Source organism: Equus asinus, chromosome 20, assembly GCF_041296235.1.
Source record: "Equus asinus isolate D_3611 breed Donkey chromosome 20, EquAss-T2T_v2, whole genome shotgun sequence".
NCBI classification, from domain to species: domain Eukaryota; kingdom Metazoa; phylum Chordata; class Mammalia; order Perissodactyla; family Equidae; genus Equus; species Equus asinus.
This window is the reverse complement of record NC_091809.1, coordinates 79,598,470-79,615,926: the sequence shown is the minus strand read 5'-3', so window position 1 is coordinate 79,615,926 and position 17,457 is coordinate 79,598,470. Positions and strand designations below refer to the sequence as shown.

The following is a 17,457-nucleotide window of genomic DNA, read 5'->3' as shown; positions in this document are numbered from 1 at the left end:
TCTCCCTGCTGGGGTGACTTCATACTAGTCTGTTCCTTCTGCCTTTGACAGTCCTTCAGGACTCGGAAACAGTGATCCTTTCCATCTACTGCCTCCTGGCTATGGCGTCTCTTTGGACAAAGTCCTTTTAGCCATTACTTTTAGGATGTATTTTCAAGGCCTGTCCCTCCTCATCTTGCTTTTTTTAAAAATTGAAGTCTAGTTGACATATAAGCTCTTGACATAGGTCTTAGCAATATTTCTTTGGATCTGTCTCCTCAGGCAAGGGCAACAAAGGCAAAAATAAACAAATGGGACTACATCAGACTAAAAAGCCTTTGCATGGCAGAGGAAACCACCAACAAAATGAAAAGGCAACCTACTGAATGGGAGGAGATATTTGCAAATGATATATCTGATAAGGAGTTCATATCCAAAATATATAAAGAACTCATACAACTCCATATCAAAAAACAACCCAATTAAAAATGTGCAGAAAAGCTGAATAGACATTTTTCCAAAGAAGACATACAGATGGCCAACAGACAAATGAAAAGATGCTCAACATCACTAATCACGGAAATGCAAATAAAACCACAATCAGCTATAACCTCACATCTGTCAGAATGGCTACTATCAAGAAGATAAGAAATAACAAGTGTTGGCAAGGATGTGGAGAAAAAGGAACCTTTGTGCACTGCTGGGAATGTAAATTGGTGCAGCCACTATGGAAGACAGTATGGAGGTTCCTCAAAAAATTAAAAATAGAACTATCGTACGATCCAGCTATTCCACTCATCTTGCTTTTTTGGATGGAGAGCTCCTGCTAACTCCTTACCAGGTCAGAATTCTAGCTCCCTCCCCTGGGTTCCCACTGTACCATGTGCACTCCTCCTTAGAGCCCACATCACAATGTAATGGAATCACATGTTTAACTCTCTGACCCAGGGACAAAGAATCCTCTCAGTCTTTCCAGAACCTAGCCCAGTGCTTGATGGTTATAAATTACAGAATGAAGGCATAAGTGACACTGCCAATTTCTTCTGAACTGACTGTCCACCAAATACACTAAGTTGCTTCCTACTTTGGCTGTTATTGTGAGTCAACCCAACGTTGACCTGGCAGTTGGTTTTAGAGACCCCAATGCAGGACCTCACCTTTATCCCTGACAAATACACCTTGTAGGATTGGGCTCATTGCTCCAGCTTGCTTTTCTCTCCTCTAGAAACCACAAGGATTTTGTATTGAACTGTCCTGTCCTAGTGTGAGATCTTGCTCTTGGCGGATGGTGCCCCTAGATCTGGGTCCCCAAGCTCCAAAGCCTGACTCTTCTGCCCTTTGTAGAAGCTTTTTGCCCACTTTGCCAGCTCCTCACTCAGCCCCTTCCAGGCCCACACCTGGGTATAGGAAGTTGGGTGCCACCATCCTTTGATAACCACTGATAGAAAAACACCAGGGAAGGTGTTTCTTTCAAACTAAGAGTTCAGGTTTTGGCTTTCCAGGAGAATATCCACAGTGTGGGAGAAATACCCAGAGTACTCTTCTGTCACAGAACTGAAAAGCATCTGTACTTTGACAGAACATTTTTAACTGTCAAACAGAATTCTGGCTCGACTTACGAGCTCTCTTCAAGAGAGGATGAATGTGGAGAGGGATTGAAGACAAATATGAAAAGACATATTCTCAAGGCTGTGTGCAAGCTGGGGGCAGCTGGCCTTGCCAAGAGCTGGGTGTAATTGGCTCTTGCCAAGAGCCAGGCCTGCTCATCTGGATGGAAACCTTCTTGTGGAAATGGGTGTGAATCTGACCCCAAAGGGAAGGCCTGATTCTCAGACAAAGCCCAAACAGCTTAGGGCCAGTCCAAGCACTGCTCCTTACTCCACAGGTGAGTTACGTCACCTTTCTGAGCCTCCATCTCCTCGGGTAAAAGGAAGCTGATGATCATAATCACTTGGCAGAGTTATTAATTAGATATATGGGATAATGGATGGGAAAAGCACAGAGCCCCATTCCCTGAGCATCAGGCTCTGTATAATCTATTTTTCAATTCAACGAGCCTGAACTGCTTCTCTTGTCTGCTATTCCTTTACATTTTTCTTCATGACTTCTGTTTTCCATCTTTTTAATGATCTCTCTGGCTAACTTCTTTGCCATTGTCTGCTGTTTATGAGCTCTTGTTAAGACTTGAGGGCTGGTATTTCAGCATGGTGTGTGCTTTGGCGGGGAGCTAGAGGAGGGCAAGAATCATGGTACCTGCCTGGAAAGCGAGGAACATAAAGATGAGATAGACATGGTCCTGCATTTGCATATACTGTTATCTCCAGATGATATCTCTAGCCTCACAGTCTCTCCTGGGTATGAGAGGTAAGAAAGAAGTGAATCGGGCATGATGGGGAGGGAAACGAGCAAGATGCTACCCATTTACATATAACAAACAGGGATCTTCAGACACTTAGAGAATAAGTAATGACTTTCTCATACATTATGCAGTGTCTTAGTTGGGAAGCAAATTTAAGCCCTATAGTGCATTGGTAAGAATTGTTCTGAAATGCAAGCTCTAAGTTGCAGCAACTCTGGCTACTAAGAAGTAATTTCGTCGGCTGATGCAGGAAATATGGCTGATATTCACCTCCTAGGACCCCCATGCTCTCAAGGGGCAGTAGACATCACAGGGGCAGCACAAGCTGGAGGAATCAAGGCTGAGAGATGCTGGAGTGGGCTTTTCCCAAGGGTCACCAAACTTAACCCTAACTTAACTCACTTAAGCGACTCTGGTGTGTTTTATGGACCCAGGCTAACCAAGAACAGCAGGGCAAAGGGCTGATGATTTGCCACCTCACATGAATGACCGTCAAGTTTCATGGCAAAAAAAGAGCAGTCCCCATGGCTCCTTTTTGATGCTTGTTTCACAGCAGGTAATAATGTAGTCAGAATACCTGTTGCCTAGGATGCTCACATGTGCCACTTCCATAAAGCAGGTAGCCCCGAGCTGGAAGGTAGGAAAGACAGAACATGGGGAAGGAGATTCCTCCATGCTATAGTGGAAGTCTGCACTGAAGTGCTTCCTGGGACAGAACAAGTGTGGGACAGGGAGCAGTGGCCTGGACAGATTACCCCTGGGGACTGGCCGCCAGCCTCTTCCAGCTGGGCCTCATCCCATTCATACAGTGAGAGGAGGGGGAGAGGGCACTCCATACCAAGCTTGCCAACCCCATCTAAGAGGCACACATGTCTACAAACAGATGAGCCTCTGCTTCATTATCACCTCGGCCGGGACATGTTCACGTCTGATATTGGATTAAAGAGGTGCTAAAATCAATCAGGCTGGAGCATAATTTCCAACACAGAGTGAAAATCAACCTTATGGGCCTACACTTAGCCAGATGGACTGCCATCACCTGATTTTATTAAAAATAGAGGACGTGTCACCACTGACAGCCTAAATATTCCACTTTCCTCTTTCCCCTACCCTTTTCTCCAAATATTCTCATTGCCTGTACTGTAATCATCACCTTCTTGTCGTTTAATAATTTGTAATTTTAATAAATAGCTAATATTTATCGTATACTTACTATGTACCAGACCCTGGAAATAAGCAAGGAACCAGAGTGGGGCAGGGAACTAAGATTTATTAAATACCTAGTGTGTGCAAGGTGTTTCCCATCCATCATCGAATCTAATCCTTACAACCAATTTGTGAGATAGTATTAGGACCGTTTAATAGATGAAGTTGAGGCCTAGAGAGGTGAGGAAATGTGTTCAAGAACACATAGCTAGCAAATGGGAGAGCTAGAGTGATTAAAGAAACTTTATTTCATTCTAGTGATGGTTCTCACAGGGGTCCAAAGGTCAGAGTTCTGTCATCACCCAATGGCTTTCATAGACCTAGGTAGTTATAAACAGAAACCACACAGCAAGAATGCTAAGGCTTCTGGAGCTGTCTGGTCTGTAGAAAGTGGTCCACGTGACAGTGTTTTATATCATAAACCATGGAGCAGGAGAGTATGTATAAAGTACCCTATGCTTAGTCTAAGAACCAAATGAGAAGAATCTGGTTAATTTACAGCCAAAGGGACTTAGGCCAGAGTCAGATACAAGGCCACACAGCTAGTGAGTTGTGAAGCTGGGCACCTGAATTCAGGTCCTCTGAATCTAAGTCCCTTCCTCTTTCCACGTTGTCATTCCAGCAGCAGTTATGTGGCAAGACCACGAAAGCAGGGTCTTCACTAACCTTGGTCCACAAAAGGTCTCCTACCTGCCATCTTGCCTGCTGATCGTGTATCCAAAGAGAGGATTATTGACGAAACTGACGTTCACACCAACCAGCGGGGTCCCATCTGATGTCATTACTTGACCACGAATGACACATGCGTGCCTGCAGGTACAGAAGAGAGAATAACATGATTTACTTCTCATGCTCAGAACCCTGGCTGGCAGGGAACTCCTGGAGGTGAGAAGACAGAAAGCTGGCCACTCAGCCATATCTTGACACCCAGGGGCTCATGGTATTCACTCAAGATGAACAATAATCTTTTTCTTTTCATATCACCTCAATTTAAGGCATCGAAGTGTCCTCTAAAGAATTATTATTGGGAGGTGTTTTCAGGTATCTCACTCAGAGCTTATTTTCTGAGGATACTCTATTGTGCTGGAGGAGATAAAGCTGATCCAAGAGGGGTCTACAGTGTACCTATGTGTGTGAATTTGGAGTCACTTGACTTGGGTTCGAATACCAGCTCTGCCACTTTTTAGCTCTCTAAACTTGCACGGGAATGTGACAGATTTTTGAGCCTCTGTTCTTTTCATCCTGGTACAGAGTAAGCTCCATAAATGGCAGTGGTTATTATTGTCACTAGTAGTCTCATTGGAAGAAGACACACAAGAAAGTGGACAGGAGAGGGGGTACTTCCTCTCCTCTGGCATTGGAAGCAGGAGAAGGGCAGATGCTAGCATCCCCTTGGAGTGGATTCTGGAACCTGTTACCTCTCCCAACATCCCCCTCCCCTTTCCCTCTATATTCCAGACCAGAAACCATCTGCTTTTCCCAAACTTGCCAGGCAAATGTTGTTTAAAGTCTCTGTCTCTGTGCAATGTTCTCCCATCTGCCTCACATGTCATTCCTGTATCCCTCTCTCAACATTCTCATCCTTTAAGACCAAGCTTCAAATGACACCTCTTCCCTGAAGCCTTTCTTGATGGCCCTAATTAGAAGTGGTCACTCTCTTCCAAGATCTGACACAAACACTCTGATACCCTACCATGCTGTACTTGTGTCTCCTCCCCACAAGATCCTGGGCTTTTTGAGGGCAAGGTCAAGGTCTATTTCCCTCTTTCTCTCTGAAGTGCCTGGAAATGCCTAGCAAGTATGAGGTCATTGTTTAAAAAAAAAAATGATGGATTGAGTAAATAATTGGGACAATTAGAGATCATCTAGAATGATAGTTTTTCAAAGATTCCAGAAACAGAATCTTTTCAGCACATGACATTTTATAAAGACCCCAAAGTAGAAAACAAATAAAAACAAGATCTGCTCTAAATGAAGTAGAGGTGGAGGCCCCTTCTCCCCATGGGATGATTCTGAAGACAACTCTGTGGAGCCTTGGTCTCTGGAGAAGCCAGAGGAAAGCCAGTTGGAAACGAATGAGTTAGTGGAAGAAGAGGAAACCTGGGTCCACAGAGGTGATGTTATCTGCCCGAAGCCACACAGGGAGGTGGTGGCAGAGCTAGGCCTTGTATCCAGGCCTCATAACTCAGCGTCCAACTCTATACCAGTCTGTTTACCACTAGCAATGGGTGGCAACGAAGGTGCTCACTGGTGTCAAAGTCCTAAGGATCAAGGCACTGGGAAGACTTCCCATGTTGACGAGACAAATCTGAGGCAAAGGCAGATGCCGCTGTCCAGACAACCTTCTCTGTTCACTTTGGTTCAGAAGGCTTTTTTTCTGGCCTAGGGAAGAGCTACTGATGAGGCCTGTGGGCATTCATAAAAAAAGATCTTAAACTCAGCCTCCGCTTTATTAGGTACCTACATTTCTACCTTCCTAGAGTGATAAACTTTTCTCTGTTTGATGAGAAAAGCAATTAACACCAGGCTTGTATGCAGCTGGTCTCACTAGTGTCAGCTTGTTCTTTCTGAAGGCAAGAACAACTACCCACAATGCATCAAGCTCCCCACCCCCACCCACCCCACCTCACCTCACCTCACCTCACCTCACCTCACTACACACAATCTGGTTAATGCTAATTCAGTCAGTGGTTTCCTTCCGAGGCCCTTGGCCTAAATGCAATTACATGGCAAACAAGTTAAGCGAGTGAGGCTCAGCAAAGACTCTCAGTCCTGCTCCGAAGGTCTCCCAATATATTTATGTGAAATTCTCTCTCCGCTAATGGGAAAGATTTGTTCCATCAATTGTATTCTGCTGGTACTGAGAGATGCTTTCTTTAATGGAGGAAAATTGAATTTCTTATTGCTGGAACTTTGTCCTTCCAGAGAATTACTAACAGATCTCATCTCCTGGTGCTGGCTACTATCCAGCCTTCTCCTGACATATGGGCCTTCAGATTCTGCCTGGACAATAACCAGCCCTCTGGCGATGGTTTCCTTTTGGGGGCTGCCCTGGCTGCTGCCCCTCATACACATGTGGGCCAGCCTCCTCCAATTTATCTCTCTTTGGGGATTTCCTGATAATTGGGAAACATTAAATCAGCACCATTTGGCTATCATGTAGCCTCCATTTCGGCAAGCCAGAACAGATGTAATTTTAGCCCAGGATCCTGTGGACTGCTTTGGATTCTGGAGAAGATTAAGTTGACTCTCTGCACCCCTGTAGACCACAGAGCCCTCTTGCTAAAACAGGAATTTGGCTCAGGAATTAAGTCCTGGAGAAAAACACTTCCATCCTCCTTCTGTTTGACCATGAGTTTCAGTTGTCAAGAAAACCCAGTTTAACATAAAGACTTCCTTGGAAAAAAAGAGATGGAAAAGTCTGCTGTGTGGAGGCCTCTGAAACATGTCTCCTGCCATGTGTTTTGGTCCAGGAAGCTTTGAAAAGATGTGGGTGCTTGGCTGGGTTTCAAATACTTTCTTTCTTCATCCATTTATTTAATGGATACCACCAGTGGTGTACCCGATAAACATTTCACAATTGGCTTTCAAAAGAAAAATAGCTTTAATCTGTAGCATTTGCCTATCTCTGTGGTGTAAATACTTCCACCACAGCCAATTTCACGCTACCAACGAGATGTCACTGAACCCAGAATTGGGAAGAGATGCACAGTTAAGACACCATTATACAGCAGTTCCACCACAGAGACACAATAGTCCTAAATAAACTCGAGAAAAGATAATAGTAAAATACAGTAAAATAATTAGGAAGTAATGAGTCTTGATTATTTGTTACCTCTGTATTTAATATAATTTATTTCATTTAAATTTTATATAATTTAATTTTTAATAATAGTTGTGTTTAAAAACTAGCTTGCAGAATTCCTGAACATTTAATAATCAGTTCTTGTGAGCTGGTATGAGCCGGCTTCTGTAGACCACTGGAACACTGACCCCAAACTAAAGGTCAATGTGGCTAAGAAATAGTTGCTGCTTCGATTAAGGAATTCTGTAAGGGAAGATTGCCTTGGTGAGAAATCACTAAAACAAGGTGCAAATCACTGTCACCAATCTTGGCTTCCCAGATGGCTCGTAGGATCCTCTTACCACCAGGCCTATATTCGATGTGTTTTGCTTTCCCTTGGTCACTATCTTGGCATAATGGAGTTTTGGGCTGTTATTTTCTACTCATCCTCAGAGTCCCATCTAAGCTGTCATCATCTCAGTGAGGCTGTTACCAGCTCTTCCTGACACAATTAGTCACCCCTCCTCTTGGCTCCTCTAAACCTTCCTATACCTCTCTGTGACTGTGACTGTCATACAGCTATATCATTCCATTCATATAGCTATCTTACATGCTTACGTGGCAGGCAGAGGAGGGCTGGGACCACATCCCCAGTGACTAGGGTAAGCATGGGATCTTGCTCCTGGAGTGTTTGTTAGGTGAAAAATAATCAAGTAACCAAAACTCAGAGAGAAAAGACTTGCTCAGGGTCATACAGCAAAGGACTCATTTGGCTGAGCTGACACTCAAAGCTAGAACTTCTTTCTTCCAGGTCCTTACCCTTACTACTGTGTTATGTAAGTCACTAAATTCTCTTCAATTTCATTAAAAAACTGGGCACCCACTATAAGTTAAGCACTGTGTTAGGTGCTCAGGTCACAGAAATGCATGAATTACAGTCCCCAGTTGCACCAAAGCCAATTGAAAATGCCCGAGTGTAGTTGTCTCTGACACCAGTGAGTCAACACATGGGTTTGGCATATGTCAGGCAGCTGGGATACAAAACAAGCAATTAGGCTGGGTGAACTCTGCCAGGAAGCAGTGCTCGAGCCAGGCCAAGGCGGGCGTCAAACATGCTGGCATTAGTCCAATCAGACACTCAGGGCCTGACTGAGGTGCCCTTGCTGACGCCATTGAGGGGAAGATCTGCATGACCGTTTCCTGAGGACAGTGGCCAGGTCTGGGATCAAGAGAGGAAACTGCTGGGGAGAGTGAAAACCACGGGGAAACAGGATCAAGCACATTAGAAACTAACCTCACCTGTTGTCAGGGAGAAGTGGGAGGGGTGTGGTGGAAAGAGCCCTGGGCAGGGAGTCAGCTCCTAGTTCTGACTTTGATAACTAACTGCATGACCCTGGAGAGTCATCCAACCTCTCTGGACCTGCACTCTCTCATCCATCCATGCAGCCTGAAGTTTTCCCACCTTGATGTGATACGGCATCCAACGCATGTTTAAGAACGTATAATGGTTTTAATTTGGTGCTACCCAATCCAGCTCAAGTAGCCCTTCTATACGTGGCTCCAGAATCTTAATGGAGCTCATACGATGCTTATACTTATCGCTGAATTCTTCCTTCTATATGGAAGCTTCCACCTATATGTTCACCTGAAAACTGCACACTCACTCTTGGGACCCACCTGGAGCATTCACTAAGCAGTACCCCAGCACTCCCACCCCTCTGGGCTGCCGCTGCAGGAGCTCTGAGTGCTGTCACACCATCAGGGCAATCTTTCCCCCAGCGGACCATGAGCTCCTTGAAGACAGGACCACATCTCCCTCACGGCTATACTCCTAGCATGGAGCGTGGGTGGTGCTCATTTCTGAGTGAGCCAAAAAAAGCCTCCACCAGAACAGGTTTTTGCCCTGGAATTGGAATGCATGGCACAGAGTAAGCTTTTGATAAATTATTTATTGAAGGACTAAAGAACTGATGTGTTTCTGTAACTGAAGGTGGGGGTGATGCCAGAGAACTTGGAGCTACTTGACCTTGCCAGAGACATGGCTAGGGAACTGAGGGCGGGAAGGGCTGGGCCTTTGTAGTTGGTCAGCCCAAACTGCATCCCACGGCTTGGCTCCTTCCCTTGGAGGCCCCCCGCCCCGCCCCCACTGCCTCAGCTCGTGCCCTGCCACTTTGATTTCATAACCTCCTCATCTGTACCTCTTTTTTGAAAACTGTAAAAAATGAACATCAGAAATTAAATCAGATTTGTTACTCAATGTATATTATACAAGCAGATAAAGGAAGGTGAAGGGAGAAGAACAGAAGCTTTAATTTTTTTGTTACTAAACGAAAACAACTAATGAAGCTGGAATTCAGGAGACTGGAATCATCATTTGGGATCTTGGTGGAAAAAAGTAACTTTAGCCTTTCTCTGCTTTAAAGCATTTGCTACTCGGTGCCACTACTGGTTATGCAAATCACTCCTTTGCATTACATACTTTAAACAGATTTATATGCCCGACTTGTTCCAACCCTTAAACTGTTTTCTGCTAACTCATGCTGATTGACTGGGGATCTTTCCAGCATCTACTACACTTTATCCAATGACTTATAAGAACCTTACTTGGGCCCAAATGAGAAGCCCCACTTCACAGCAGCCTGTCAAACTACCCCATGGCGGGGGTTCCCAGTCAAAGCCTGACCCCGTCCACTCTGTAGCCTCCAAGACCTTCTTTCTAGCCTGGCCACACAGGCTGCTCTGCTGCTCCCTCTTTCTAGATTTCCATCTCCGTGCTCTGCCTGTTTCCTTAACCAGCTTTTCTAGCTTGATGTCTTCTGCCTACATACATATTCTTGGGGACCCATTAGTCCTGACATGTTAGAAGAGAGCTTCCTGGTCATCTCTTTCAAACTTCTCACTGTAGTGGTGAGGAAATCAAGTCTAGACACGGAGTGGACTTGCCCATTCTCGCAAGAGTTGCTAGGGAGCCAGGATTCAAATTAAGGACTTGTCATTTATCATCCGTGGGAACCCGGGAGTTCAACTCTCAAGCTACTGACCATCTGACACAGACATACACCTAAATAACTGAGAATCTCAGTCTGGTTTTGGTGCCTTAAAAATCAGGGTTAACCTCCCCAGAGCAGGGCTCTGAAAACTCTTCTTGATTACACACCCTTTCTGTAAACATTTTTGAGCAGGCTTCTTGGATGTCTTTATATTTATTAATAAATAGTACACATGTACTACCATCATTAGCTAATATTAGAAAGCATAATATACACTTGATGTACAGTTTAATGGATAAAAACGCATATTTCAAACAGTCTCCTTGGTAATTTCAAATCTTTTAGTTAACTTTTTGTGAGATTCTTGAAAATTTTGAATCCCTTGGTTACCTTTCTGTTAGATGTGATGAGAATGATCATTATTGTTTTTAACTTCATACCAGAGTTAAAAAGGCTTTGTACTAGGACTATGAGCTTTGCTATTTTCTGGTTTGCTTGTCTAATACTGTATTGTCTTTGATCTGTAGTTACTTTGCAAGAATCTTTCTATGCCACTGGACCATCTTATATGTGAATTTGGTTAAAATTAGATTTTACACACACACACATATACACACACACAAACACACACTGCAGTCATGCTGTAATACACTAGAATAAACCAGGAGAGATCCACTGTCTACTTCTCTAAGGAGTGGATCCCCAACTCCCTTAGAATATCTTGTGTGCTGGTCCAGACACACAGACAACTAACATCAGGACCAAGGAGCAAATCAGTGAAAACCTAGTGTTCCATACGAGTGAAACATTCATACTCTCTTATTTTTTAAGGTAAAAAGTAAACATAGATAAACATTCCGATATTTTCTTCCTGTACCTCATGGACCACGCAGGGCACCTTCCTTGGGACCACTGCACTGCACTGGAGTTACAATGGTGTCCATCTGTGATTTCTTTTTATGAAATAAACTCTAATATGCTACATATTATGATGTTCAAAAGCCAACTTCTAGTTGTGCTTTATTCTTTATAACTTATTTCAAAGATTTCATGTCTTTCAATGACATTTGGCCCAAACCAACAGAATTTGATCAAATCCCTTAACTTTTCATGTTCCTGACTTACTGCAGGGGAGGGGCCTGGACCAGATCTTCTCTTCAGGCACTCTGCACATTTAAGATCCTCAACTCTGCAAACTTTATCACTGTTCTTTGATCTCATTATCAGTAACTCTGGCCATACAGGTCATTTTCTGTACTGCCTCACTGTCTCCAGACAAAGTCCAAACTCTTCAGCTTGGCACATAAGTTCCTTCAGAATCTGGCCCAGGCCTGCCTCTTCAGGCTCATGTCCCATTTTTCCATTCTCACATCCTCTGCTGCTGCCATGTTAAATTACTTCTCATTTCCTGGCCTTGGCACGCATTTTATGCCTCCCTGCCTTTGTCTATGCTAGTTCATCTACCTCGAATGTCCTTCCTCCCCATTCCTCCTAATCTCTCCTTTAAGGCCTGCCTGTCAGGGAAGCTCTTCCTGATTTCCCCAGGACAAAGAAGTCACTCCCTCCTTGGGCGAACAAAGCACAATGTACTTACCCCACTAAAGCGTACTCATTAGTTCAAATACTTCGTCTTCTTTTCTAGATTGCGAGTTCTTTGAGGGTAACAACCACATCCTTTTCATCTCTATAACTCCAGTGCTTAGCACAGGAGTAGGTCTGTAGTGTGCATCAATGAAGGTTGAGTAAAGAAATAAGTGGACATCACATGAGTGAATGACAGAAGATGATGACAGAAAAATAGGAACACTGTCATTTCACATAGCCCAAAGCAAAAAATAGATACACAGGGGTTGAGGGAAGAGAAACACAGACAAAGGCCTGGTAAATGAGAATAGGGTTCAGTTATTGGAACTTCAATTGAGCACATACTATGTGTTACACACAGTGCTGGGTGGTAGGGAAGATATTTATTCATCTAGTTTCTTACTTATTTATGGAAACTCCAGGAGGGCAGTGCCTGGAGTTTCTGTTATATTTTCCATTGTATTCTAAGCAGTTAAATAACCAAGAATAAATGGATCAAATCTGTATGTCTGAGGAACTCACATTCTGGAATGAATATAAGTTGACTTTTTAAAAATCCTTGTATCAGAAAATAAAGCTGCTATGGGATAAAAAGGGGAGCTGCCTACCGAGTCATTCCAGTATGTATGACATACAAACTTTCCCACAGCTAGAACGAAGCACCAGGCCCCGCCCAAGTACCCCAACTTCTGTTCTTCTGTTTGGAATTGGCCTCAGTTTCGACTCCACCAGAGGCTTCCGGATCACTTGCTGGGTAAGCGGAATAAACATCACCAGGAATTACTCCAGGTCATGACAGAACAAGCTTTTTCTTTCAGACTGTTTTGTGTATGTCTAGGAGAGGGAAGAAGAAATCCACAGACTTCACATTAATAGAAGTCTAATTAAGCTAGAAGGGTCCTGGGGTGACTGAGTCCAAGCGCCTCGTTTACAGGTGATGGACATGACCTTTGGAGATGAGTAGTGCTTCCCCTCCATCACCCATCGAGGCCAGGGCACCAACAGTTCTGCTATGGTGCCCTGATACCACCTGGGGGCATCCAATGACAACATGGCCCAGAACTATTAGTATCTTTTGGGCCCTCAGGCTGTGCCTCCTGCAGAGCCCAGAAGCCACTGTTCTGTGGCCTCCTAGCTTTATGTGACTGTTGAGCTCCTTCAGGCACTCAGAAAGCATAAGCTCCCAGGCTGCAGCTCCGATTACCCAAGGCTGTGTGCAACCTGGCTGCTGAATGCTGATGCTTTGGGCATCCTCTGGAATCCTCTGGTATATTTTCTGCTGGCTGACAAAGGTGTACACAAGAACAGAGCCCTGGACTGTTCATAACACAATATGTTTAGAGAAGTGAGTCCACTGGTTGTGGCAAAGGAGAAGCAGGACTGAGAGAGGCTGGCTGGGAGAGATCATTTTGGAGGAACAAGGCTCCTGACTCTACATGATCGGATTGGCCAGGTCTGGGGGACATGGCTTGGAAACACTCTCAGTGCGCTTGGGGACATGGAATGGGTGGTACATGTCTAGATAGGCTGTTCTCTGTGCTGAGTAGCCACAAGCTTGCCTCTAAGAAGACTTTTCAGGAGATGGTTTGTGCTGTTAGAAAACTCCAGGCAGCTCTGCTAAAATGTGACTCCAAACACAGTCTCACTGGACAAGTTCATTCCATGACTGCGTGTCCTGTCTTCCTGTCAGAGCACAGGACAGGTCCTGCTTTACCTGGAAAGGAAAGACTTCTTCTGCTTCATGGGAAAGGGGAGACCAGGATGGACCACAATTAGACCCACTTCCTGGGTAGGGGCTAATGCTGGGCAGAGATGCAGAGAGGGGCGTACAGAAAGTCCAGCTTGGTAGGCTAGATCTGAGGTATACAGCCATGGACAGGTGGCATTTAAAGGAAACAGTCATTCAAGGGACAGGGGAGGAGGACCTGACAGGAGAACAGGCCTGATGAGGGATCTCCCAAGGGCAGCTGGATGTGGATGTTTCATGTGTCACTAGGTAGTAATGTCCGGATTCCTAAGCAGAGCAGGGATGGAGCTCTAGACGCAGATGTGGCAGGGATGGGAGCCAGGCAAGAGAAGGCAAGGCTTGAGTCCTTGGGTAGCAAGGGTACCAGAATGTTTACAACAGGAGTTTAAGCATAGAAGTTAAGGCTGGGATTCCGGAACAAGACAGAAACCCATTTGGCAGAGCTGGCAAATGAAGGGCTAGAGAGGAACAGTAGGGAAGACTTGAGGCTGAGCAGCTGGGGTTGCTCTAAGCCCTTCTCCTCAGATTGGGGTTGGTCCTAGAGGCCTGCAGGTTAGACCCACCAGGTAGAGTCACAGGGCCCTGCAGAGGTGGGAGGAGGAGGTAGAGGCAGGGGAGGCCGGTGGGCAGATCTCTATCCTCTACCATAATACTGCCCAGAGGCAGCATCTCCCCCTCACAGCCCCTCACGGTGGGTTCACCTAGAGCCAACTCTGGCTGCCTCCAGGATTGATCGGGGGGCAGTTCCTCACTGCAGAGGTGTTTGCTAAGTCCCGACCCTGTTTTCTCCATTGAGAACAGTATCAGTAATGTGATGCATGGCTCTCCAATAGTTTAACTTCTTAGTGCTTGAAATGTTTCAGAGATGGATGGAAATGCAGAAAATACCTAACTTACGAACACTGGCATTCCTGCTTGAGAAAGCCCTCACTCTCGGACTCCAAGTTCTCCAGGACTCAGGCTCTGCTGCTACCTTGCTGTGCCCAGAGCCTTCTCTGGCCTCAAAGATCCCTCTTCTACCACAAAGGGCTGATGATCTCAAAGGTCCATTCACTTCTGCCTGCCATGGTGCTAGGACATTTGCATCAATGACATAACTACACTAATACTTCAGGATAAGATTCTAATTTTCCTCCCAGTTCTCATGGTGACACTAAAACCTATATGAATACTAATGCCATTGCTAATGTTAACACTAACTTGCTATTTGTGACAATAGCCACTATCACTTACTGAATGCTTACTGCTCTGATACATAAGTGTTTTACATCTCATTTAATCCGCAGACATCTCCATGAGGTATGGATTACTATCCTCATAAGACAGATGAGGAAAGTGAGGCACAGCGTGATTAAAAGATTTGTCCCAAATCATACAGCTCGTGAAGGGGTGGAGCTGGGATTCAAGCCTAAGCTCCCTGCCTCTGCAGGCACGTTAGCTTTGCATTACATTGTGCAGCCTTAGAGAGAAAGTCAGGGCCAGCCAGGGTCACAGATTTGTATCAGTACCATGCTGTGTAGATTTCCAAACTAAAGATGCTGAGATGGGAATATAAAGGACCTTGCAGAGAAGAACAGAGGCTCAGCTTGTGGGCTCTAGGGTCAATCGGCTTGGTTTCAAATGCTGGCTCTGCCACTTACAAACTCTATGTCCTTGGCCAGGTTACTCAACTTCTCTGTGCCTCAGTTTTATATCTATAAAAGAAAGGTGATGAAGTCCCCATGTCATGTGGTTTGGGGGGAGATGTAAAGGTGTTACTACTTATGAAACTTACAAAGCATTTCAAACAATTTCCCTACACAGAGAACATCCTTGGTAAAAGTTAGGTATTATTACTGAATGTGTGTTATGCACCAGCCATTGAGCTTCTGAGTATTTTTTATCATTTAATCTTCCAAACAACCTGCAGGGTGGGAATTAGTAACCCCACATTACAGATGAGGAGATTGAGCCTTGCTCGCCCAAGGTCACCTGCCCAAGGACTTGAACGCAGGCCCTCTCCCTCTAAACCCCAAGTGGTTCCCGCTTCAGCACAGCATCCTCTGCTAATGCTTCCTGTGATGGACGGCTAGGAAGCAGCTTAGGCTACAAAGCAAACAGAGATCATAATTTGGTTTTGAAATCAATAAAGGAATGATCAAGTGGCAGAGGAGGAGTTGTTAGCTGCTCATCAGGATGATGTGAGAAGCTGCTGCCTGCATCCTGAATTAAATTCACCTAGTTGCTTTATCATCATAAACATTCACTTCAATGTGGGGAGGGATTTTTTAAAAAAACCAACATGAATAATATATAATGGCTGACATTTTGGAGGAAGCAGGATCTTTACCTTCTTCCATCTTCCATCAGGATAATTTATCATTGTCTTTTTCCCTGCCCCCCTTTTTTTAAACCGATGGGGTAGCCTGTCAGCTCAGCTTGTTCTGAAAACGCAGGAGTATAATTCAATAATAAATTCGCTCAGAGGCCAGCTGTCAGGAAGCTGGTGTTTATCTGCACTCCATTAGATGATCTCTCCCGCTCAGCCTCTCTGAGGGCTATCTGAGGGCTGTCTAAGGCCTGGGGTGGGGTGAGGGGGCCGGAGTGGCAAGCAAATGCTTTTCTTGTAACTGCTGTGCCACCAACATTTGTATATGGCTGTAGATCTGCACTGGGCTGATGAGTTATATTACATACATGATCTTTTCTCCCTCCTTTCCATTAGTTTTTTCCTCTTATAAACTCTTGCTTTCAAAATTTGTAGAAACTGCATGCCTTTATAAAGGGTCTGAAAGAAATTCTGAAGACTTAGGTGGCATCAGGGTTATTTTACTTCTGTTTCTAGCGAGCTGTAAGTTCTAACTGAGATGAAATGCTCCAACCTGGTGAGTGAACAGGTGATGGACAGATCTTTCTCAGTTCCTGCCCAAAACCACCTTTCCGGCCTCATAGTGCCCTAGGTTCTTCCTTCTCCCACATACCCGCTCTGCACACCAGGATCATATACCCCAGATTCCCTAAGACCATCCTGACTTCAAAAGTTAGAGCATGTCTCTTGACTTTTGATTTGGAGAATAATATCACCATAATTATGTTCCAGCCATATTAAAATTCTCTCTATTCTCTGATTATCCTGGAAAGTCATGCTGGTTCCTCAGCCTGGAATGCATTTTAAAATCCTCTTCAACTGAAACTTATAGTAAGCAATACAGCTTATTCAGTAGTGTACACACACACACACGCACACACACACACATACACACACGTTTCATGACATACATATCCTTTTTACAGTGTGGCACTGATATTTTCCATTCCATTGTACCCCATTCCATTTAAATTTACTTCTTTAAAAAAAAGTTTCAACCCACTAAATTGATTTCATGATACCCTAATGGGGTGTTGTGACCTAAAGTGGGATAAATAATGTTTTAATGGCCAATTCTCCTCACTGAAGTCTTTGTCTCAGGCCAAAGGCCATCTCCTGCCAGAAGTCTTCATTCCTTAGTTCATGTGTTTTTTGCTCACTCATTTTCAAAAATAAATATTTACCATTGCCTACTCTGAGCTAGGCCCTGTCCCAGGTGCTGGAGAAGAAAAGATGCACCAGACGCAGCCCCTAGCTCATGCTTGGGGCTCAGGGACAAGGATTGGCAGTGGGAGTGATGGCTTTGCTTTTGAAGTCCCAGAACACTTTGTCTCTGCTTCTCTCCAGGCACTTACCAGTGGCTGATCGGCTGACTCACTGATTCATTCTACCATTCACTGTGGTTTAGTCTGTGCCAACTTCTCTGCTAGGCACTAGGGGTTCAATGACTAGCAGGGCATG

At 44.7% G+C, this 17,457-nt stretch overlaps 1 protein-coding gene across 8 annotated transcripts in view; it reads right to left on the bottom strand.

Moving 5' to 3' along the window:
• The window catches only part of TENM4 (teneurin transmembrane protein 4), a 728,135-nt gene that overhangs the window by 68,327 nt on the left and 642,351 nt on the right, over positions 1-17,457 (bottom strand). For all 8 annotated transcript variants that reach the window (XM_070490574.1, XM_070490568.1, XM_070490572.1 and 5 more), the window contains one exon: positions 4,235-4,354. In XM_070490574.1, coding sequence (XP_070346675.1) covers positions 4,235-4,354 — 120 coding nt within the window. The remainder of the gene's footprint in view (positions 1-4,234; positions 4,355-17,457) is intronic.